Source organism: Chiloscyllium punctatum, chromosome 7 (genome assembly GCF_047496795.1).
Source record: "Chiloscyllium punctatum isolate Juve2018m chromosome 7, sChiPun1.3, whole genome shotgun sequence".
Classification (NCBI taxonomy): Eukaryota; Metazoa; Chordata; class Chondrichthyes; order Orectolobiformes; family Hemiscylliidae; genus Chiloscyllium; species Chiloscyllium punctatum.
The window spans coordinates 23,852,188-23,877,169 of NC_092745.1; the positions used below are offsets into that span (position 1 = coordinate 23,852,188).

Genomic DNA, 24,982 nt, shown 5'->3' on the forward strand with positions numbered 1-24,982 from the left:
GTGACCTTTAAAAATTACTTGGATGAACCCTTGAAATATCATAACGTTTAAAGCTATGACCCTTGTGTTGGAAAGTTATATGATTACAGGTTTAGTGTGGTTTGACTGGTACACCTACAATGGGCCAAAGGGCCTCTTCTGTACTGTGGGATTTTATGATTGTATTGTGTGCAGTTTTGGTCTCCTTATCTGAGGAAGGATGTTCTGGCTGTGGGGGCTGGGCAGTGAAGGTTTACCAGACTGATTCCTGGGATTACAGCACTTAGATCTGATGAGAAACTGGATCATTCAGGATTATATTCACTGGAGGTAAGAAGATTGAGGGGAGTCACACTGAAAACTCTAAAATCCTAACAGGACAAGTCAGGATGTTGCAGATAACGAGGGAGTCCAGAATCAAGGATTCAAGTTTCAGGACATGGGAAAGGACATTTAGGGCTGATATGGAGAGAAATGTTTTCATTCTACAGGAAGCCTGTCGGAGTTTCTGTCACTGAAAGCAGTTCAGCTCAAACCACTGAATGTTTTCCAGAAAGGGCACGATACAGTTCTTAGAATAAAAGGGATCAAAGGGTATGGGGAGGAAGCAGGAACAGGCAACTGAGTTGGATGATCAGCCATGACCATATTGAATGGCAGAACAGGCTCGAAGGGCTGAATGGCCTATTCCTGCTCCGACTTTCACTGTTTGAGAGACTGTTCAACAACGGGGAAACATATTGAATTAGAGAAAAACATTTGCGTTGAGTTAGGAATTAGTTTGGAGATAGGAGACAGAGTGAGGCGATAATGTGTCCTCCAATGAGCAAGAGGTGAATAATGGTGTGCCCAGGGATCTATCCTGGGACTTTCGCATTTCACAATATTTCTCAATGACTTGGATGAAGGAGTAGAGAGCCATATATCCAAGATTGCTGACCACACTGAGTGAGGCAGCTCGGAGGAGGTTACAGAGATGGGGAGGGTGGATGGACAAGGAGGGACTTCAGAACAAGGACGAGAATTTGAAAATCGAGGTGTTGTTGGACCGGAAGCCAGTGTCGGTCATTGAGGACAGTGGGGGATAGAGATGGGATTTGTTGAGAGCTCGGATACGACCAGCAGAGTTTGGGATAAGCTGAAATTTACAGAGGGCAGTGGCTGTGATGTAGCCCAGGACATTGTTATGATCACGTTTGGAGTCGCAAAGAAATGACCAAGATTTTCAGTGAGTGATCTCTGTGATCGGGAGGATTTGGGGCGCAGATCAGCCTCAAAGATGAGGCCAAGATTGTAAGGAATCTGGTACTAAATAAAAGCTGAAAAAGCTGCAGATGCTGCAAATAAGGAAGAAAAACAGAAATTGCTGGAAAAGGTCAGCAGGTCTGGCACCATCTGTGGAGAGAAAGCAGAGTTAACATTTTGGGAAAAGTGAATCTTCTCAGAACTGTTCTGAAGAAGGGTCATTTGAACCAAAATGTTAACTCTGATTTCTTACACCAGATGCGACCGGATCTGCTGAGGTATTCTGTTTTTGTAAAGAGTCTGGTTGAGCAGCAGACAGTGCTCGGGGAGAGGGATGGAGTTTGTACCGGGAGATGAAGAGGATGGCTTTAATCTTCCCAATGTGTTTCCCAGTGAACCTGGTTCCTCAGTCCTGACTGCTCTGAGCTGCTGTGATTGTCACTGATTGGACACTTATTATTAGAGATTCTGACCACAGCAGAAAGCCCCAGTATTAAAATAACTGCAAAGACTGTCAGATCGCAAGGTTGAAACTTCACCAAAAGAGGAAGTGAAAGAAGGAGCTCGGAGCAGCTGGACATTTGTTACTGAGATGGGGAAAAACTGTGAACTGTCTGCACTCTCTGGAATCTGACAGCACATAAGAACATTAAAACTAGGAGCGGGAGCAGGCTCTCTGGCCCCTTGGGCTGCTATGCCATTCAGTGAGATCGTGGCTGATCTTTTCATGGCCTCAGCTCCCCCTTACCCACCTTTTCACCAAAACCCTTGATTCATTTACTGTTCAAAAAATTACCTGCCTTAGCTTGAAAAACATTTACTGAGGAAACCTCAACCACTTCACTGGGCGGTGAATTCCATCGATTCACAACCCTCTGGGTGAAGAAGTTCCTTCTCTATTCAGTCCTAAATCTGCTCCCCCTCGCCCATGAGGAGGCCATTCAGCCCATCGTGTCTGTGAGTGATCCAATTAGTCCCACTGCCCCCCTCTCTCCCCATAACACAGCAAATCTTTCCTTTTCAGCTCGATGTCCAGCTGCCTCTTGTAGACCTGGGTCCACAGCAGAGACTGCCCCGAACCTGGGCTCCAAACTGACACCTCATTCATTCATTGGGAGGCAAACTGCCTGGGCTGGGAAATGGCGCTCAGGACCCTGAACATTCTCTCTCCCCTCCTGAGGGACATCTGATGCTGAGGTTTAGTTCTGTGGAGCTGTACAATATACTCCTACCATACACACTTCTCCATTCTGTCTGCAAAAGGCTCGAGCCTGCCAGCAGGATATTCAACTGCAGGAGCCGTCATCATTTTGACCAATTCTGACCACACCCACTCTCCGTAACCTTGCTACGAATTACTAATATCAACTCTGTCCATCTCCTCCTTGGTGTGAGACAGGGAACGGGCCACCCATTTCAGACAATTTGGAATTTATGGAGCATAGATGGAGTAAGCTGAGAGAGGACATCAGAATGATGGAGTTTGGAGGTGGGATGAACAGGAATAAGAGTTTCTGTGGTCAAGGGGCTGATGCAGAGCAGAGAAGGACAATGTTGTGGAGTTTGAAATAAGAGACCTATGTGATGGAGAGGATGTGGGATTTGAAGCTCCAATACTGAAGGGTCCGGTGGGAAAGAGGCCCAGGCTTATTGATGTCTATTGGACATTCCAGTGGGATGGAAGCACATGTTTCCTGATCTCTGTTAGAGGTTCCAATTGAGTCCCATGGAATTGGAATGTTGGCATTTCTTCAGCAATTGGAATCTTGGTATTTATTATAAAAGGACTGGATTACAGAAATAAAGAAATATTGTTACAATTCTATGAGGCATTGGTGAGACCACATTTGAAGCATTGTGTCCAGTTGTGGTCTCCTTCCTTGGTGAAGGATATGGTGACACTGGATGCAGTTCAGAGGATGTTCACCAGACTGATCCCTGGAATGAAAGGGCTGTCATATGAGGAATGGTTGAATAGCTTGGGCTTTTACTCACTGGAATTCAGTCGTATGAAGATGGAATCTGAGTGAAGTATATAAGATGCTAAAGGGGATTGATTGGGCAGGCATGGAACAGATGTTCCCTCTTGTGGGCCAGTCTTGAACAATAGATATAGAGTGAGAGGAGGTTTGTTTAAAACTGGGATGAGGAGAAACTGCAGGTGGCACAGTGGTGCAGTGGTGAGCACTGCTGCCTCACCGTGCCAGGGCCCCATGTTCGATCCCACCCTCGGGCAACTGTATGGAGTTTGTACATTCTCCCCCTGTCTGTGTGAGTATTATCTGTGTGCTCCGAATTCCTCCCACAGTCTAATGATGTACACATTCGAAGGATTGGTCATGCTAATTTAGCCATAGTGTCCAGGAAAGTGTAGGTTAGATTCATTAGTCATGGGAAATGTAGGGTAACAGGGAACGGGTTCTGGAATGGCTCTGGGTGGAATGCTCTTTGAAGGTTCAGTGTGGACTTGTTGGGCTGAATGGCCTGTTTCCATACTGTATGGAATCTGTTCCATTCCAACTACGTCTCTCAGAGGGTTGTGAATCTGTTGAAGTCAGTGCGCAACACCCACCCCCCAGCTCTCCCATCTCCCTCCCCACTCCCCCTCTTCCTCAAGGACAGTAGAGGCAGAATCAATCAACAGATTCAAGAAAGAAACAGATATCTTTCTGATGAAAAGCAGGCGAGAGGGCAATTGGGAGCAGTCTGGAAAGTGGAGAGGAGGTTAAGATCAGCCATGATCATGTTAAATAGCAAACGGGCTTGAAGTGCTGAATTACCTATTCCTGCTCCTCATTCCGAAGTTCAATCTTGCTAAGGCAATGTGATCCTCCTTGTTTTCTGGTCTGTATTGGAGGATCCAGTCACAAAGAGTCACATGTTGACTGGTCTGTATTGGAGGGTCCAATTTGAAGCTGGTCCATATTTACTGATATGTACTGGAGAGTTCAAAGAAATGGAGGCCTTTATCTCCTGGTTTCTATTGGAGGGCCCAGCAGGAATAAGGTCCATGATAACTGGTCTCTGCTGGAGTATTCAGTGGGAAATAGACCCGTTTTTACTGGTCTCCATTGGACGCTCCAGTGGCAAAGAGGCCTATGTTTAATGGTCTCTACTGGAGAGATCAGTGGGAATAAATTCAATGCTTACTGGTCTCCACTGGACAGTCAAGTGGGACATGAATACCGTAGTGAGTGTGGGGCCCATTTCCTTTCTGTAGTAAATGTGTAATGGTCCAATCCTCATCCCAGTAAAACTGGAGCTTGACCATGGAAGGGGAAGGTGAGGGGAAAGGATTGGAATATATTGTGAATGGACAGGATGGGTCAATGGGTCAGATCCTGTCCTTTCCCTCCAGTTCACACTGTTGGCCTGAGGATCACCTCTCTCTGCTGGGCTTTCATGGAATGAGGTTTGTGTACAAACGAGTCCCCAGTAAGAATAGGCCAACAGCACAGAATTGCCCTTCATTTGACAAGAATCTAACAATCTTCCTGAGAGAGGCCAAACCCTGGTCAATGTGGGAAATGGGGCTTTATTCTCGGAGTAGACATACTCCTGGTGTCAAGGGTTAACATCCATTAGTGGGGTAGATTTGGAGGAGATTTACCCTGTATTTATCTTTTACCATTTGGGAAATTGTTAGAAAGGCAGAGGGAGGGAGAGAGAGTGAGTGAGACGGAGAGAGAGAGAGAGATTGTTGGCGAGAGAGACAGAGAAGGACAGGGTGTGAAAGTGAGAGAGAGGGGAATAAAGAGTCTCAGGCAGTGTAAGATAAGTAAAAGGGGGAGAGAGAGTGGTAGAGAGAGGCAGAAATGGTGGGTTTGAAGAATAGAGACAGAGCAAGATAGAGTATGAGACAGTGAGACTCAGAGAGATGGGACAGAGAGAGAGAGAGACAGAGAGAGAGACAGAGTAGGTGTGAGTCAAAGAGTAAAGGCAATACAGTGAAAGAGAGAGACAGACATGCAGACAGGTCCCGGTCACCACATTATGAGAAGGATATGACTGTACTCGAGAGGGTGCAAAGATTTCCCAGGAGGGTGTGAGCTTTGAGGAAGGATTGGAAAGGCCAGGATTGTTTTTCTTGGAGCAGTGAAGGTTGAGAGGGAACCTGCTAAAGGGCAAAAAGATTATGAGGGGCAGGGATAGAGTGGACAGGAAGGCAACTTGTTCCATGAATAGAGGGATCAATATCCAGGGGCAGAGATTAGAGATTACACAGACATACAGAGATAGAAACAGAGAGCAGGAGTAGGGTTAGGGTTAGGGTTAGGGTTCCGCTTAGGGTTAGGGTTAGGGTTAAGGATTGGCCCTGTGAGTCTGCTCTGTTATTCAATATGACCATGGCTGATCCTCTTCCTCAATGCCAAGCTGGGATTGATATTGCTAGAGCATTGATGACCAGTACAGACTTATTAAATGCTGTTCATGTCATTGAATTTCTGATTGAGAGAGAGAGACAGAAGATATGTAGAGAGAGAGAGAGAGAGAGAGAGAGAGAGAGCAAGTGCACATTGTGAGATTGAGTGAGAGAGGGCGAGGCATTTAATTGCGGCCCAGGACTCACTGTTCCAATGTCCTGGAATAACGCCTGTTATAGAGATCAGTTAGAGAGCGACCGGAGGGAGGGAGACAGACAAAGAGAGAGTGAGGCAATTAGAGATTGAGGGTATAAGGAGAGAATGAGTGAGAAAATAGTTAGTAATATAAGTCAAAGAGAAAAATGAATGATTAGAAAGAGAGAGACAGAGAGAGAGAGACCAACCAACACACAAGGAAAAGGAGATAAACAGAGTGTCAAACATATATGGAAAAAGGGAAAGATATAAATGGTTCTCTAATTGGGATAGGACAGAGTCGGAGACGGAAATAGAAAAAGAGGGCGAAAGTAAACGAATAACAGGAACATATACAAGAGAAAGGTGAGAAAGAGACAAAAGGGAAAAGGGAGAAAGGAAGTATGAAAAGGAAGGACAAGAGAGAGAGAGAGAGAGAAGAGGAAGTGTGAGGGGCTGACGTGGTTCTCTCTGCCTGATGCCATTTACATACTGAGGAACACCCAGTCAGACTCTCACAGGCTGCAGCTTTATAAAGCAGAGCCCAGTGAAGGGAGAGTTTATCAGGAACCAGGCACAGGGACAGGAGCACACACCATGATTTCACACATCCAGCTGATCTGGCCCCTGGCATTCTGTATCGCAGGTACAAATCTCTCTCCTTCCACCTTGAATCTTTAGCTGCTCTCCATTTCACTCCAGTTCCAATGACTTGTGATTGAAGGGAAAATGCTGAAACCAGAGGAATGCTCAGTGTCTCCAACAATCTCTCATTTGACAGGCTCTTTCTGTGACAGTTCTGACTTTACTGTGTTTCTCTCTGACCCCTCAGGTATCAATGGGGACATCATCATGACTCAGTCTCCCCCGGTGCTGTCAGTGGGACTGGGCCAGACCGCAACCATCACTTGTACAGCCAGTCAAGACATTAGCAGCTACCTCAGTTGGTACCAGCAGCGAGAAGGTCAGAAACCCTCTCTCCTGATCTATGATGCAACAACACGATTCACGGGAGTCTCCGACCGATTCACCGGCAGTGGATCAGGGACCAGTTACACCCTGACAATCAATAATGTTCAGAATGAGGATGTCGCTGATTATTATTGTCAGAATAACTATGGCAGCTCCACTCTACACAGTGATACAAAGCCATACAAAAATCTCAAGACACACAGCACCACCTCGTGCCCTGACACATGAATCAGTTATATAAAATGTATAATAATGGACACAGAGTCTGAACTGACACGTCCACAAATAGATACAAATTAAACTGAACAAATTACCCAATGCTGGGATTGTCACTGTCCACTACACACTCCAGTCCCTGTGCTGTACACCACTCACTTGAAGGCCTCAAGTTTCCCTCTTACACTCCATGGCCACGCGTGAAGATCAGCTGCAAGATTTAATATCGAAAAATAAATTTCACAAAGCTCCCAAGCCCAGCTGGAGACAGAGAGAGACAGAGACAGAAAGACACATGAATGAGGGAGAGACAGAGACGGGCAGAAAGAAGCTGAGAGTGAACGAGAGACTGGGAGACAGGGAGAGGTTGAGAGTGTCGGAGGGAAGCAGAGAGTAGAGGTTTTTGTACAGCCTCTGCACTGGGAGCTCTCACTGTGGTTCACGTTCGGTAAAGGAACCAAGCTCAGACTGAGTAAGTGAACCTCAATCCTCCGTTATTAAACCTGTCAAGACTGAAATACATTTTCTAAAATACATTTGCTGAATCGTTGAAGGTGTTAGTGAGAAGCTTCAGTGAATGAAATGTTTGATTGAGGAGCACTGTGTCTCGCAGGGTGTCCAGCTGTATTTCTTTAGTTCCATTACCCCCTTTAAACAGCAAGATATAAGTCAGTCAGTTTTACTCACCGTGTGGAGGAGCTCTGTCCATTTGCAGCCTGTGGTCCCATTCCTGCAGCATGGAGTGAAATCAGTGAGTAGCCTCCTGCCAGTGTCAGTGTGACAGACACGGGCAGAGTTTGATGTGAGCTCTGGCTCCCTGTCCCATTCTCTGATCTCACTGACCATAGCAGCAGCAGCAGCAGCAACAGCAGCAGCACAGTGAGACACCGAGCTCCCACCTCCACCAGCTTTAACTCTGCTCAATCACACAATCACAGAATTGTTACTGTGCACAAGGAGGCCATTCTGCCCATCCTATCTGTACTGATTCTCTGAATGAGCAATTTACAGAGTGTCATTCTCCTGCCTTCTCCCTGTCACCCTGCACATTGTTCCTTTTCAAATAACAGTCTCATTTCCTTCGGAATGTTTCAATTGAGACTGCCCCCACCACACTCTCAGGCAGTGCATTCCACACCTTAACCACTCACTGGCTGAACATGTTGTTCCCCATCTCACTTTTCTTACTTTCACTAATTACTTTCAATCTGCCGTCTCTCAGTCTCAATCCTTTCTCAATTGGAAACATTTTCTCCCTATTTACTCTGTCCAGGCCCCTCCTGGTTTTAATTCCTCAAACAAATCCCCTCTCAGCCTTCTCCTAAGAAGACAGTCCCAAATTCTCCAAACAATCTGTATAACTGATGTTCCTCATCCTTGGAATGTACTTCAGGAATATTTTTTGCCATTCCTACAAAACCTCACCTCCTTACTGAATTATTCACATTTTCTATGGCCCTCATGATTTTATAAACATCTATAAGTGCACTTCTCAGACTCTTATGCGTCAGAATAAAAAGTCTCAGCTGTTCCAGCCCTTTAAAGTCATGGAGTCATACAGCGTGGAAGCAGACCTTTCAGTTTAACTTTTCCATGATAACCAGATATCCAAAACTGACCTCATCCTATTAACCAGCATTTGGCTTCCATCCCTCAAAACCCTTCCTATTCATGTACCCATCCCAATGTGTTTTAAATGCTGTAATAGTATCTGCCTCCAATACTTTCGCTGGCAGCTCGATCCAGACACACACCACTCTCTGTGTGACAAGTTACCCTCAGGTCCCTTTTAAATATTTTGCTTCTCACCTTAAAACTATGCCATCTTGTTTGGACTCCCTTTCCCAAGGAAAAGGCATTGTATATAACCCGTTCCATGACCCTCATGATTGTGTAAACATCGATAAGGTCACCCCGAAGCCTTAGATGCTGCAGGAAAAATAGGCCCAGTTTCTTCAGCCTTTCCCTCTAACTCAAACCCTTCAATTCCTGGCCATGTTCTTGTCAGTATTTTCTGCAGCTTTTTAAGTTTAACAGCATCCTTACTATTGCGAGGTGATCAGGATTGTTCACATTATTCCCAAAGTGGCCTCACTAATGTCCTGTGTAGGTGCAACATGATGTCCCAACTTCTATACTCAAAGCAATGAACAATAAGGGCAAGTGTACCCAACAACTTCTTCATCAACCTGTCTACCTGTGTCCCCACGTTCAAGTAATAACGCACTTGCATCTTCACTCCGAGGTCTGTTTGTTCAGCAACACCCCACAGGGCCCTACCACTGTATCAGTTCTGCCCTGGGTTGCCTTTCCAAAATGCATCATCCCACAGTTATCTAAACTGAACTCCATTTGGCACACCTCTGCCCATTGCCCCATCTGATGAAGGTCCCGCTGTACCCTGAGATGAATTTCTTTACTATCCACTAACTCACCAATTTTGATGTCATCTACAAACTTACTGTAACTCCGATATTCACATCCAAATCATTTCTTTAAATGATAAAAGTAGTGAACCCAGCACCAAAGTTAGTGGCACACAGCTATTCACAGATCTCCAGTCTGAAAAGCAACCTTTTACCACCACTCTCTGTGTCCTCTCTTCGATCTAATTTTTTTATCCCAATGGCTCATTCCCCCTGGATCCCATGTGGTCTAACCTTACTAACCAGTCCATCATGTGGAACCTTGCAAACACTTTGCTAAAGTCCATATAGACTATGTCTACTGTTCTGTCTTCATTAATCTTCTTTGTCACCTCCTCAATCAAATTCAGAAGACATGATTTCCTATGCATGAAACTACATCGATTATCCAAAGAATGTAAATGCTATCCTACAGAATCCATTCCAACATCTTCCCCAGCACTGACATCAGGCTCACTGGTCTATAGTTCCCCTGGAGTTTCCTTACAGTCTTTCTCAAATAATGGCATAACATTAGCCAACCTCTCTGGTTCTCCAGCACCTTACCCATGGTTGTCAGTGATACACATATCTCAGCAAGGGGCCCAGCAATCTCTTCCCTAGTTTCCCACAATGTTTTGGGGTACACATGATCAGGTCCTAGGGTTTATCTACTACGTTTATGTGTTTTCAGATCTTGAGCGTCTCCTCTTTTGTGTGTGATCTCTTTTCAAGACATCACTATTTTTCCAAATTCCCTAGCTTTCTCCACAACAAATACTGACCTGAAATATTTGTTTGGGATCTCACCCATCTCTTGTGTCTTACCAAAATACAGCACTCACATTTATCTGAATTAAACTCCATGTGACATTCCTCAGCCCACTGGTCCAGTTGCTCAAGATTCCATTGTATTCTTAGACAGCCTTCTTCGCTGCCAATAATTAGATTACAGTCTCTACAGTGTGGAAACACGCCCTTCGGCCCAACAAGTCCACACCGATCCTCCGAAGAGTAACCCACCCAGACCCAATTCCCTATTAGTAATACATCTCACACTATGGGCAATTTAACATGGCTAATTCACCTGACCTGCACATCTTTGGACCATGGGAGGAAACCACAACACCCAGAGGAAACCCATGCAGACACAGGGAGAATGTGCAAACTCCACACAGACAGTTATCCAAGGCTGGAATCGAACCTCTGACCCTAGCACTATGAGGCTGCAGTACTCACCACTGAGCCACCGTGCTGCCCCACCTGAGCCACCACTGAGCCACCGATGCCACCTAAAAATTCATCTGAACACACTCTCACAACTCTGGGCTCTTCCTGCCCATTACACTGCTACGATCCCAGTCTATATTCAGAAACTAAAGAACCCCCGCCCATTTATAACAGCTCTATCATATTTGCAGGTCTCTGTAAATCCATGCATTTGTATTTCTCCACATCCTTCCCACTGGGAGGTGACTTGTTGACTGCACTGAGTATTCTGTGTTCCTTTGTGTTCCTCTCTGACATTCCCTCCTGGCTCCCACAGCTCTGCCAAGTTAGTTTAAAGCCACTCTAATAGCACTCGTAAACCACCTCACAAGAGTCTAATGCACTCCCTCAGGGATCCTCTTTCCAGCCCCGCAGTCACCTGTGTTCACCCCCTGATTCTATTCTCACCTGCGTGCGGCACTGGGAGTAATCCGGAGATTCCTACTTTTCAGTTCCTGCTGCTTATTCCTTCCAGAGCTCCCGAACTTCTGACTGCAGGACCATGTTCCTTTTTCTCCATCCATCACTGGGACCAATGTGGTCTACGACTGCTGCCTGTTCCCCCTCTCCCCTCAGGGTGCTCGGCAGCCGCTCAGTGACATCCTTGACCCTGGCACCAGGGAGACAACACACCATCCTGGATTCCCATTTGCAGCTGCAGAAACACCTATCGATTGTCCTCACTCTCGAATTTCATCTCAGTATCGCTCTTCCAGTCTTCCTTGTGCCCTCCTGTACAGCTGAGCTCCCCACCTGAGGTGCCAGGGACTTGGCTCTGGCTGCACTCCCCAGATGAACCATCATTCTCATCAGGATTTTGAACTGAATCCTAGTTGGAGAGTGGGAGGCACTCTGGAGATTCTGGGACGAGCTGCCTGGTCCTTTTGGACTGTCTGCTGCTCCCCCATTCCCTCTCTCCCTGCATACTCTGAAGCTGCAGAGTGACCACATCTAGAAACGTGCTCTCCACGAAGCTCTCAGCCTCACGGACTCTCCGCACTTACACCAGCTGCTGCTCAAGCTCCGAAACCCGGAGCTCCAACTGCGTCACTGACCACACCTCCTGCACTAATGGTATTCCAGGAGCTGGGAAGCATTCTGAAGTTCCCATCTAAATGCACACTCTCTCCACTCTTTGGTTATCTGTTGACAATGTTCTGATGATAAACAGCTCCAGCAGGGCTCACAGTCCAGTGGGTTCAATGTTCCAGGGTTTTGGGGAAACTCTCCAGAAGACTTTAAGAAATAGGAGCAGAAATCAGCCATTCAGCCCATTGAATCTGCTCTGCCATTTGATCTTGGCAGATATGCTTCTCATCCCCATTCTCCTGCCTGCTCCATAGGAACTTTCCATCCCCTTAACAATCACGAACCTATCTATCTCTGTCTTAAATACACTCAGTGACTTGGCCTCCACTGCCCTCTGTAACAATGAGTTCCACAGATTCCCACCCTCTGGCTGAAGAAATTCCTCCTCATCACAGCTCTAAAGGGTTGGCCCTTCATTCTGAGGCTGTGCCTTGGTTACCTAGTGTCTCCTGTTTTTGGAAACATCTTTTCCACAGCAACTCTCTCCAGGCCTATCAGTATTCAGCAAATTTCAATAAGATCCTTTTTCATCCTTCTAAACTCCATCGAGTGCAGACCCAGAGTCCTCAACCACGCCTCAGATGACAAGCCCTTCATCCCCAGGATCATTCTTGTAAACCCCTCCAATGCCAGCACATTGTTTCTTCGAACATGGGTCCCAAATCTGTTCACAATATTCCAAATGCAGTCTGACCAGAGCCTTACTCAGCCTCAGCACTACATCTCTGCTCTTGTATTCTGGCCCTATTGAAATGAATGCTAACATTTCAATTGCCTTCCCAAGCACAAACTGAACCTGCCTGTTAACCTGAAGAGAAACCTGAATGAGGTTTGTGCTTTAGATTTCCAAAGGCTTTCCTCATTTAGCAAACAGTCTCTGCATACTTCTTGTATTCTATCTGCCACTTCTTTGCCCACTCTCCCAGCCTATCCAGGACCTTTACAGCCTTCCCACTTCCTCAACACTCCCTGTCCCTCCACCTATTTCATGTCACCTGCAAACTTCGCAACAATGTCTTCACTTGCTTCATCCAGATTGTTCATGTATAACGTGAATAGTTATGGTCCAACATTGATGCCTGCAGAACTCAACTCGTCACCAGCTGCCATCTTTCCTCACTCTCTGCTTTATACCAACCTGCCAGTCCCAGTCCTCAGTCCAGGACAGTACATTGCCCCTAACACTATGGGTGCTTATCTTACGTCAAATACCTTCTGGAAATCCAAATACATTACTTCCTCGGACTTTCCTTTGACTGGCCCATTGCCTCGTCAAAGAATTCGAACAGATTTGCCAGGCATGACCTCCCCTTGATGAAACCGTGTTGTCTCAGCCTTACTTTACCATTGCACTTCCAAGTCCTCTGCAATTTCATTAGAAATTGAATTGTAAAATCTTACTAACAACCGAGTCCAGGCTAACTGGCCTATAATGTACCATCTTCTACCTCCCTGCATTCTTTAACAGGGTTGGTATGTGAGCCATTTTTTTTTATTCCTTACCGCCACCAAATCTCCACCTCCACACCCTGACTCAATTGATTCCTTAAAGATCATCACCAATGCCTCCACATTCTCCTCAGTGATCTCCTTCAGAACACACGGGTGCAGTTCATCCAGTCTGGGTGAGTTATTCATATTCAGACCTTTCAGCTTACCCAGTACCTCCTCCTTAGTAATGGACACTACACTCCCCTCTGCCCCCTGACAGTCTTGAAGTACTGGAATGCTGCTGGTGTTTTTCATGGTGCAGACTGATGCAAAGTACCGATTCAATTCCTTGGCTATTCCATCATTTCCTACTATTCTTTCTCCAAACTCACTTTCCAGTGATCCAATGTCTATTTTTGCCTCCCTCTTCCTTTTTATATATCTGCTAAAACTCTTGCAATCTTCTTTTGTATTACTGGCGAGCATACCCCCACATTTCATCTTCTCCACCCTTAATGCTTTTTTAGTGAACCTCTATGGGTTTTTAAAGACTTCCTAATTCTCTGACTTACCACTATTCTCCACCACATTGGATGCCTTTTCTTTTGCTTTTATGCTGTCCTCGACCTCCCCCATCAGCCGTGGTTGCCTTGTCCTCCCCTGAGTATGTTTTTTTTTCCTTTTTTGGGATGTATTCCTACTCTACTTCCTGAATTACTCCCAGAAACTCTGCTGTTTGCTGCCCCACCATCTTACATGCTCGGGTCCCCTTCCAATCAACTCTGGCCAGCTCCTTCCTCATGTCTCTGTAGTTCCCTTTACTCAACTGAAATACTGTTCCATCTGATTGTAGCTTCTCCCTCTCAAGCTACAGGGGTAATTCCATCATATTATGGTCACTTATCCACAGGGATACTTTCACCTTAAACTCACTAATCAGGTTTGCCTCAATACACATCACTGAATCCAGACCTGCCTGTTCCAGAGTGGCTCAACCACAAGCTGCTCCAAAAACCATCTCGTGGATATTCCTTGAAATCCTTTTCTTTAGACGCACTACCCAGTCCATCTATCCATTGAGGTCTACCCTGACATTTAGTTTATGCCTTTTCTGTATCCTGATTGATTTTATTCCCCACACCCTGATGACTGCTTGGATAACTGAACATAACCTGCATCAGATTCTTTATTGCGATTCCTCAACTGTTCCCACAGATTCTACACCTTCTGACTCTCTATCACTTCTTGCTATTGATTGAATTTTATTTCACACTAACAAGGCAACTCTTCCCCGTCTGACCATCTGCCTGAGCTTTTGATAGGACATGTATCCTTGGATATTTATTTCCCAGCCGGGATCCCCTTACAGCCATTTCTCTGTGATACCCACAACATTGTACCTGCCAGTTTCAATCTGCACGACAAGCTCATTGTGTACACTGTGTGGGTTTAAGTTTGTCCTCTTATTTGCTGTGCTTGACGTTCGACTCTTGTTCCTTTCTGTCCTCTCTGTCCTTGTACATCTTCTAGAAACTTGAATAAACTCTCCTGAGCCCTCCGCCATTTTAACTAGTTTAAATTCCTTGGACAGTGAATTTACCTTGATTTAAGGCGTCACTTTGTCTACCTTACTCGGAATGCTTCGTGCATTTAGATACAAACGCTTTAAGTTTGTTCTGTTATTGATTTTCCCTGCACTTCTTTAGTTCCTTTGATATTGAAAAAATCCATCCCTATCTTTTATTTTCTGGTAACAATCAATCCCATCACTAACCAGCAATCGTACCTTCTCCTTCACCTTCTGTGTTCTCATTTTCCATCCAAGTGAACCAAATTACTTTATCGTTGTGATGACTTCAGGCATGGTGGCTCAGTGGGTAGCACTACTCCCTCATAGCACCAAGGACCCGGGTTTAATTCCTGCCTTGGGAAACTGTCTGTGTGGTGTTTGCACATTCTCCCTGTGGCTGTGTGGGTATCCCCCAGGTACTCTGGTTTACTCCCACTGTCCAAAGATGTGCAGGTCAGGTGAATTGGCCGTTCTAAATTGCCTGCAGTGTTCGGTGAAATAGTCAGGAGGAAATGTACGGAAGGTTTCTCATTGGGCTGCTGTTCGGAGGGTTAATGTGGACTTGTCAGGCTGAACTACTATTTCCACACTGTAGGGAATCTAATCAGGCCAATATTTATCATAATCCAACATCATTCATGCTCTTTGATCTCATTGCATCTTGTTGGATCTTGCTGTGTAGAAACTGGCTGCCACGTTCCTGACATTGCAACTGTGACTGCTTGTCAAACAAAACTGTCTGGAAATGTCTTTGGAAGAGCCTGAAATATTAAGGGCTGGATTGATGCCCATATCCCTCTGAACACTACCTAATTACATATGCATGCCTTTTAAAATGTTGTAATTGTACCAGCCTTCACCACTTCTTCTGGCAGCTCATTCCATACATTTAACACCCTCTGAATGAAACCGTTGCCCCTTATGTCCCTTTTAAATCTTTCCCCTGTCACCTTCAGCTTATGCACTCCAGTTCTGGACTCCCCCACTCTGGAGAAAAGATCTTCTCTATTCACACTTTCTATGCCCCTCATGATTTTATAAACCTCGATACGGTCACCCATCAACCTGCAATGATCCAGGGAAAACAGCCTCAGCCTATTCAGCCTCTCCCGATAGCTCAAACCCTCCAACCTTGGCAGCATCCTTGTAAATCTTTTCTGAACCATTTTAAGATTCACAACATTTTCCCTCGAGCAGGGAGACCAGTATTCCAAAAGTGCCCGAACCAACGTCCTGGACAACCGCAACAGCTCCCAACTCCAATACTCAACGCACTGACCAATAAAGGAAAGCAAACCAAATGACTTTGTCACTCCCCCCCACCTCCCCCACCCCCCACCCCCACCGACCTGCAACTTCACCTTCAGTGAACTATTCTTCTTTTTTTTGGATGAACTGGGAGTCTTTCAGTTGTGAAAGATGCCATTCCATGGCACTGTTGGATGAAGAGCAGGCAGACCCCCCGGTGTCCCTGATCAATATTTATCCCCCAATCAAAATCACAGAAAATCTATTTCTCTGCTATTTATCATACTGTGTTTGGGATCTGGCTCTGCACAGTCTGCTGGAAAGATCCACTGGGACATCTTGAGTTGGGGACAGGTGCTACACAAATGCAAGTCTTTCTTTAAGATTGAACTCCCCTGATCCGGACATTCACCCATTGTCTGTGCACTCTCACCTTCCGGGGGCATGGGGTCATTAGGAGCAGTGACCCAAAGGACACTGAGACTCTTTGCAGTCTCACCCTTGACCTCAGCCCAGCAGTGTGCAGCAAGGTTTGAAATGTAATCTAGAAACTTCTCCACAGACACGCCAAAGTGACTCTTTCCCGAAGTGTGTGGATCCGATTCTGCTCAAATGTTCTCGGATACATGACTCCTGATCTCTGGGTGATCGGAGGTTTGTTAAAGAGGTATCGAGCTCCATCCCACTTTCCAGCTCTTGCTCCATAACTCTGGAGGTTTCGCTGTTTGAAGTGAATATCCAAGTGTTTTTTCAATGTGATGATTGTTTCTGCCTCTCCCACCCTTTCAGACAATGAGTCCCACATCCCACCAGCCTCTGGGTGAAAACAAATACCCTCAACTCCCCTCTAATCCTGCCCCCAACTGATTTCAATCTCTCCCCATGGTTGTTGCCCTCTGTGCTGGTGGAAATCAGTCCTTCCCACCCACTCTGTCCAGGCCCCTCATCATTTTACACACCACAATCAAATCTCCCCTCAGCCGCCTCTGTTCCAAAGAAAACACTCCCAACTAAACCAATCATTCCTCAAAGCTCAAAGTCCCCATTCCAGACAAACTCCTCGTCTGTCCCCATCTCTAATGGAATCCCATCCTTCCTGTAATGTGGTGACCTGAACCATACACTGTTCCCTCACTGTGCTCTAACTGGGGTTTTATACAGTTCCAGAATAAACAAACTTCTTGCTTTTGCTGTCAATCAATAATGAGGTAAGGGAGGTGATGGTCTAATGGTGTTATTGCTGAGCAGTTAATCCAGAGATCCAGATAATGTTCTGGGCAACAGGTTTAGAATCCAGCAGATGGTGGCATTCAAATTCAATCATAGAAAATCTGGAATTAAGAGTCTAATGACGACCATGAAACCATCGTTGATTTTCAGGAAAAAGCCATCTGATTCCCTAATGTCCTTTAGGGAAGGAAACTGCCATCCTTCCCATGTGACCCCAGACCCACAGCAATGTGTTTGACTCTAAACTGCCCTCTGGGTGATTAGCGATGGGTAATACATGCTGCTGATCCAGCAATGCCCTCATTCCATCAAGGGAAAATGAAGAACAGTTTATCCCATGTGTCTTCTTACCACCTTACTGACCTGCATTAATCACCATGGCCACATCTTCCACCTCCACAAACATTTGACTTGCAGCTTCAAATAGACAAGAGACATTCCTTCATTATCTGAGAAAGAGATAGAAACATCCAAACTAGGAGCAGCAGTAGGCCATTCGGCCCCCAAACCTGCTCCACCATTCAATATGATCATGGCTGATCATCTAACACTGTCCCGTGTTCCTGCTTTCTCCCCAAATTCTTTGATCCCTTTAATCCGAAAAACTATATCTATTTCTTTATTGAACACATACTGCATCTCATTCCCTGATACTAGTAAAATGGATGAGAATTATTGGGTTGTTGTTTTATGACCAACATGGACACAATGGGCTGATGGGCCTTTTGGGTCTCTCTGACTCGATGATTGTATTATTCTAATTTATGAATAACTGAGTACCAAGGGCTGACCCGTGTGGCATCCTAAGTTGTAATTACCTGTCATTCAGAAAAAGACTCGTTCTTCCTGTCCTGTCTGCCAACCAGTTCCCAATCCATGTCAGTACATGACCCCAAATCCTCTTGTTCATTTGGTCTAGATCTCGGAGTCCCACCCTTACTCTTTGTGGGAACAGATTCTGAACAATCCCTGTCTCGTCCTTCGAGGGCTCCCATTGTCTTGACACTGATTTCCCACAATGCCGCTTGTTCCGATCCACTTTTACCAAAACACCACACAGTTGAGTAAAATGAAAACTTTTACACTTGCACCATGGTTCTCCATTTGCATTCCTACTCTCAATCTCACTGAGTTCTGAGCACTGTCACGAAAATGCTCCCCCATTGACAGCCCTTCCAGCTGCCCACATTCATTTTATAAACAATGGTCCAAAACTGTCCCTTCTCTCTCTGCTGCTTCACCATCACTTTCTCTGGAGCATTAGGGATGGGTAATAAATGCTGGCCCTGCCAGTGACACTCACATCCCAAGAAGCAATTTGAACAATGCCTGGTCGTTTGTTGGGTTTATTCTGTATTGACTACAAATGTTCAAAAATATTGTATGGACAGTGAAAGGTTGAATTCCCTTCAAGTGATAGGAATTAAGATTGTTTCTCTTGTCTTTCAGGCCGTGACAACGCTCAGCCCAAGCTGACCCTGCTGCCCCCCTCCCCAGAGCAGGTCAATGCCAAGGGCACTGCCACACTGGTGTGCCTTGCCAATCACTTCTATCCCGATGAGCTGGAGGTGCAGTGGAAGAAGGACGGTGCAGTCATTTCGGACGGGGTTCAGACCAGCAACTACCTGCGAGCTTCAGACAGCACCTACAGTGTCAGCAGCCTGCTGACCCTCTCTGGGTCTGACTGGGAGTCCAACGCTCGCTTCTCCTGTGCCCTCACCCACGTGACCCTCCCCTCTCCCCTCAGCAAGAGTATCAGGAGATCAGAATGTGTGTAGAGTGTTTGAGACAGTCCACAGAGGAGACACAACTTTAAATAGAACAGGGCTGAGCTGGCAGGACAAAGGTCATTGTCACTACTGAATTTCAACTCACTTCCTTCTCAGGATTGCTCAGAGAAACTTCTGAGGTTTGGATGTTAAAGCAGGTCATTGGGGTAACGGCGAGAGAGCTTTACACTGAACCAAACCTCATACTGTCCTTGTCCTGGGAGTGTTTGATGGGGACAGGATTGCCTTGTGATGTCAGCTGTACAAAACAATGTGAACCTCAGAAGTCTCTGCTTCAGGAAACCAGATCTCCTTCCTGCTCAGCCTCCAGTTCCAATTTAAGGTTTTATCACTGTTTAAAGGGACAGGATTCTCATGTTGTTGAGAAAATCTCTCCAAGTGTTTTCCTCAAGCTGCATTGTGGCTGTGAATTTCAGCAGCTTCCTCTGTCTGGGCTATTAATTCCAGTTTCTTTTTTCTGTCAATGTGAATGTGGAAAAGGGAATAAAGGTTCAGATTCAGTCTCTGTCTCTGTTTGCTTTGGAAATAGTTGACTTCCACCCCAGTTGATTGGCTGAATTTCAGCAGGTCATTGTCACAATTGGTAACTTGGCCTGTCAATCAAATACAATCATCAATCATTTTCAAATGAACCCTTTGGTCAGGAATTTATGTAGATTCCAAAAAAAGAGAAAATTGTTAGGAATCAATAAGTACAATCTGATATATTCCCTCTTCACTTTGTTGGTCCATGCCCAGCGGATGGGATCGCACTGTGCATTCTCTGCTGCATGTCGGATAGCCCCTGAAATAATCTTCGGCCAATCACAGACATTGTTGGCTGTGTGCTCTCTCTGAGTGTGAGTGTTTAACCGAATACTGCCTGTAGACATCTCTCTGAGTGTGGGTGTGTTACTCAGAGACACACCACAGACAGCGCACAGTAACACACCCACATTCAGTGAGACACCTATCCGCAGCATGAAGTGTGAGTGTGTAACTCAGTGCTGCCTGTCTCACAGAGTGTGTGTATTACTGAGTGCAGCCTGTAGGTGTCTCTCTGAGGTATATGTCTCCGAGCGATGGATTGAAAACAGGCTTTGTGCTGGGGATTGAAGATCAGGCTTTCATCTTCTCAAATCATGAATGAAAAACAGTTCAGCTGATTCAGTCTGAGATGGCAGCTCCTTCAGATGGTCAAAGTTAAAACTCATACAACACCAGGTTAAAGTCAAATAGGTTTATTTGGAAGTGGAAGCTTTCGGAGTGCTGCTCCTTCATTGGGTAGCTGGAGGGGCAGGATAATTGGACACAGAATTTAGAGTAAATTGAGATGACAGCTGAGAAAGGTGAATACTGAGAGTGTAGTCTCGGTAAGTGAGGGATTTCAGAGGCAGTGGGCACTGTGATCCTGAATGTGTTGATCAATTCCGAGGAGATTTTTTGAATCCGGGATCAGAGCAGTCGTGGCTGCCTGCCCGCCCAGCCAATGCTGATTTCCCATTGTCATATTTCAGTGGTAAGTTAAGCCAAAACTAGCTGCAGCAATACTACCTTCCAGGGAGGGGAGCTGTCTGTGGGAGGGAGGTTGAATTCTTGCAGCCCCAAGAGAGGTTGCGGTGGATTAATGACAGGTATGACCACCACGAAGGTTCCACCTTCTCTCCCCCTGCCTCAGCTGTAATGACCCTCAGGTTAAAAATGTGACTGCTCTGGGATGATGACCACATTCCTGGGTGATGGAGGGAAGGCCAACCTCTCCCAAAGGCAGCACAAGCTGGATCGAAGGGGAAACAAGAGTAAGCAAGGGGAGATTGAGAGTGACAGAAGTAGGGGGTTGGTTGGAAGGTTGTTATTCAGAGTCAGGTACCTGACTCATCAGTCCTTCTGACACTCCTCTTTATTTTTTCTTACTTACATGTGGAGAGTCCATGACACTGATCCAGCTCTCTTAGAGCCAGCTCTCAGAATGATCAGAACCCCGGACGCGCCTGTTTTTTTTAACCTCACACTACCACCTAACTGCGGTTGTGCTTATCTTTTCTCCAGCCCCCATGTTGTGTGTGTGCAGGTGTGAGACACAATGAAAGACACAAGGTGTACAAATCTTTATTCAATTTCCACCACCAGGAAGAAAGGAAAACACCCGAGTGGCCTGTGACAAGCACTGCCCTTCAAACCAAAGGGCAATGCTGTGTGATCAAACAGTGAAGGGGAGGGCAGGGATGAAATCAAAATAGAGTTGGAGGGGGAAATAATGCACTCCACTCCCTGTGGCGCACCCGTGTCCCTGAACGACTCCAGAGTGGTGCTGGACACCGCGTGCTCCTTCTCCAAGGACACTCGGGCTCTAACGTAACCCCGGAGGAGGGGCAGGCAGTCGGCCCTAACGACCCCCTACACGGCCCGCTGCCTGGACCTGTTGATGGCCAGTTTGGCCAGGCCCAGGAGCAGACCCACGAGGTGGTCTTCGGCCCTGCCCTCCCTCCTCCGTACCGGGTGCCCGAAGATCAGGAGCGTGGGACTGAAGTGCAATCAAAAGCAGAGGAGGAGGTTTTTCAGAAAATCAAAAAGGGAGTGCAAACGCCCACACCCAATATATACATGGCCCACGGACTCCACAGCGCCACAGAACAAGCAGTTGTGCTGGGAGTCCGTGAACCACCGCAACCTGCGGTTGCAGGGGACTGCTGCGTGCAGCACCCTCCACCCCAGATCCCCGAGAGAAAGGGGGAGGACTCCCGCGTAGAGAACCCTCCACTGGGGATCTCCACCGCCCGGTGGCAAATGGGCACGCCAAGGCGTGTCCGGACGGTGGATGAGGGAGAAGAGGTGGACGGTGTGCAGCAGCAGTCGATACAGGGCCTTCCTTTTCATATCCCTTAAGGGGACAAAATTAAAATTCTGGAGGCGGCTCAGGTTGTGGGGCACAGGCTCCCGCGGGAAGTACGGGACCTTGGGGCCAATGTGAAATTCCGTCTGGGCCGGGGTGAGCGCGGACGGGATCCCACCGCACACTTGAGCGTCCTCCAACTGGTGCACTACGTCGGGTCCGAGCACCGCCGCTTTAAGACGTTTGATGGCGGTGGCCACGGACCGGATGTCTACCGCTGCCCTGCTCGCTATGTCCTGCGGCAGCGTCCAGCCCAGGCCCCCGGCACCAACACGTCCCCGACCCTGGTCGCCCTCGCCGTCACGGCCCTCCCCTCCGAAAGCCACTCGAACCCGCGAGTACGAAGGTGCGGATTCCTGAGCAACGGCTCCCTGACGACAGCCGCTACTCCAGCCGGAGGGTAGGCGCGACGCGATTCGACCATGTTCCAAACAGTGATCAGGTTCTGGTAAAAGACAGGCAGCACCTTGAGGGCAACCTCCAAACCGTCACAGTCGATGAACAAGAGCTGCGTCATGTAGTTGAGGTTACGCACCTGGCGGAAAAAATACGTCGCAAGGGCACACAACCGAGGAGGAGGCTCGACGTAAAGGTATCGCCGCAAGGTCTGAAGGCGGAACGTCGCGACCTGGGTGCGGACGCACACCAGCGACTGACCGCCCTCCTCAATAGGGAGACTCAGAACCTCAGCGGCGACACAGTGCATCTTTTTGTCCCAGAAGAAGTCGACCAACGTTCTCTGGATGTCAGCGACAAAGCCAGGAGGAGGGACCAAAGTGACCGGCCGGTACCACAGCATGGCGGCCACCAGCTGGTTTATGACCAGCACTCGACTCCTGTAAGATAACACTCGGAGCAGTCCTGTCCAGCGGCCTAGGCGAGCCGAGACTCTGGCCTCCAGCTCCTGCCAGTTGGCCGGCCAGGATTCCTCAGCCGGGCTGAGGTAGACCCCCAGGTAGAGGAGATGGGTGGTACTCCAGCTGAACACCCGTAACTCCTCCGGCAGAGAGTCCACCCGCCACGGACCGACCAGTAGTCCGGAACACTTGGCCCAGTTGATCCTGGCGGAAGACGCCGCCGAGTACACGGCCTGGCACTCGCGCATCCTCCCCAGGTCAGCCGGGTCGGTGAAAGTGAGGAGCACGTCGTCGGCGTAGGCCGAGAGGACCACCCCCGTGCCCGCGCCACGCAGAACCAGCCCCGACAACCTCCTCTGCAAGAGGTGCAGGAAAGGCTCCACGCGCAGGGAATACAGCTGGCCGGACAGGGGGCAGCCTTGACGCACTCCTCTCCCGAAGCGAAGGGGCGCCGTCAGGGACCCGTTAACCTTAACCAGACACTCTGCGTACAAAAGTCAGATCCGGGCGACGAACCGCGTCCCGAACCCGAATGCCCGCAGAGTCCCGAGCAGGTACTCGTGATCGACCCTGTCGAATGCCTTCTCCTGGTCGAGAGACAGGAAGGCGCTCGGCAGACCAGCCCGTTGACAGAAATGGATCAGGTCCCGGACCAGGTGGACGTTGTCGTGTATCCTCCGGCCCGGGACCGTGTAGGACTGGTCCGGGTGAATCATGTGGGCCAGCACGGAAGCCAGGCGAGAAGATAACACCCTGGCGAAGATTTTGTAGTCCGTGCTGAGGAGGGAGACCGGACGCCAGTTCTTCAAAGAACGAAGGTCCCCCTTCTTTGGCAGCAGGATGATGACCGCCCTGCGCCAAGAAAGAGCAGCTGTCCGGCATTTAGACACTCCCCCAGGACCTGTGCGTAGTCGTTCCCCAGGACGTCCCAGAACGCCCTGAAGAACTCCACAGTCAGCCCGTCCAGCCCCGGGGTTTTGCCCCTCGAGGGCCGGTCGAGGGCGCCAGTCAGCTCCTCTAAAGTGACGGGAGCGTTGAGCCTTCCGGCGTCCTCCGGGCTGAGCTGCGGCAGGTCCTCCCACAGAACTCTGTGAGCATCTTCGCTGGACGGATCCGGAGAGAACAGAGCCGTGTAATAGTTTCGGACGTGGGCCCTGACGCCCTCCGGATCTGAGACGAGGGACCCGTCGTCGGCCAGCAGCACAAGGAGCTGCTGACGGGTGCCACGACTTTTTTCCAGCGAGTAGAAGAAGGGGGAGCCGCGGTCCAGGTCCTGCAGGAGCTGGATCCGCGACCTCACGTACGCGCCCCGAGCCCCGACAAGCTTCAGGTCCCAGAGCGCGGCCTTCTTCTCTTCGTACACCCCGCACAGGGCCGGGTCAGCGTCGGGCTGACCGAGGCGTGACTCCAGGTCGAGCATCTCCCTCTCCAACTCCACGATCCTGGATTTCTGCCTCTTTGTCGACCCCCTCGCGTACTCCTGACAGAAGACGCGGACGTGAGCCTTGCCTACGTCCCACCATAGCCTCAGGTAGGGGAATCTTCCCCGCTTCCTTCTCCAGCCGGCCCAGAAATGATGAAACGAGTCCCGGAACCGCTCGTCCTCCAGCAGCAGGTTGTTAAAGCGGCAGAACGCGGAGCCGAGCCTGGCGCCGAACGGAAGGAGTTCCGCCCACACCAGGTGATGGTCCGTGCACGACACCTGCCGCATGGAGGCCTTCGGAAAACAGGAGGCGTACGCCCGCGAAACGTACAGGCGGTCGATTCTGGACGCTCCGACCCCAGGCCTCACGAAGGTGAAGGCGATGGAGTCGGGATGAAGATTCCGCCAGACGTCCACCAGGTCGAAGGACTTGACCAAGTCCCCCAACCTCTTCCCCGACGCACAGCCAGTGCGGGCACCACCGTGGTCCCTACCCTCGAAGACGCAGTTAAAATCTCCCCCGAGGACGACGCACTGGTTCTCGGCGATGGAAGCGAGATGAGCGGACAGTTCTTCAAAGAAGCTCGCTTGCCTCGGCCCGACCAGGGGAGCGTACACGTTCACCAAGTGAAGCACCGCGCCCCCCAGCCGAACCGTCAGGTGAAGCAAACGGCCTGGCACCGGCTCCCTGACCCCCAAGATCTCCGGCTGAAAATGCAGGGCCAACAGGATAGCCACCCCGCCAGATCTGCGGGTGAGGTGACTCATGTAGACCCCCCCCTCGCCACTCCAGGAGCCAGGTGGCTTCGTCTCCCGGGGTAGTGTGG

General features: G+C 48.3%; 1 gene segment (V, D, J or C); it reads left to right on the forward strand.

Annotated features, from left to right (window-relative positions):
- Positions 1-6,362: 6,362 nt before the first annotated feature.
- On the forward strand, positions 6,363-19,503 carry LOC140479420 (Ig kappa chain V region Mem5-like). The segment is given in 4 exon segments: positions 6,363-6,429; positions 6,616-6,914; positions 7,410-7,443; positions 18,663-19,503. Coding segments are annotated over 4 exon segments (711 nt in total).
- Positions 19,504-24,982: the final 5,479 nt, after the last annotated feature.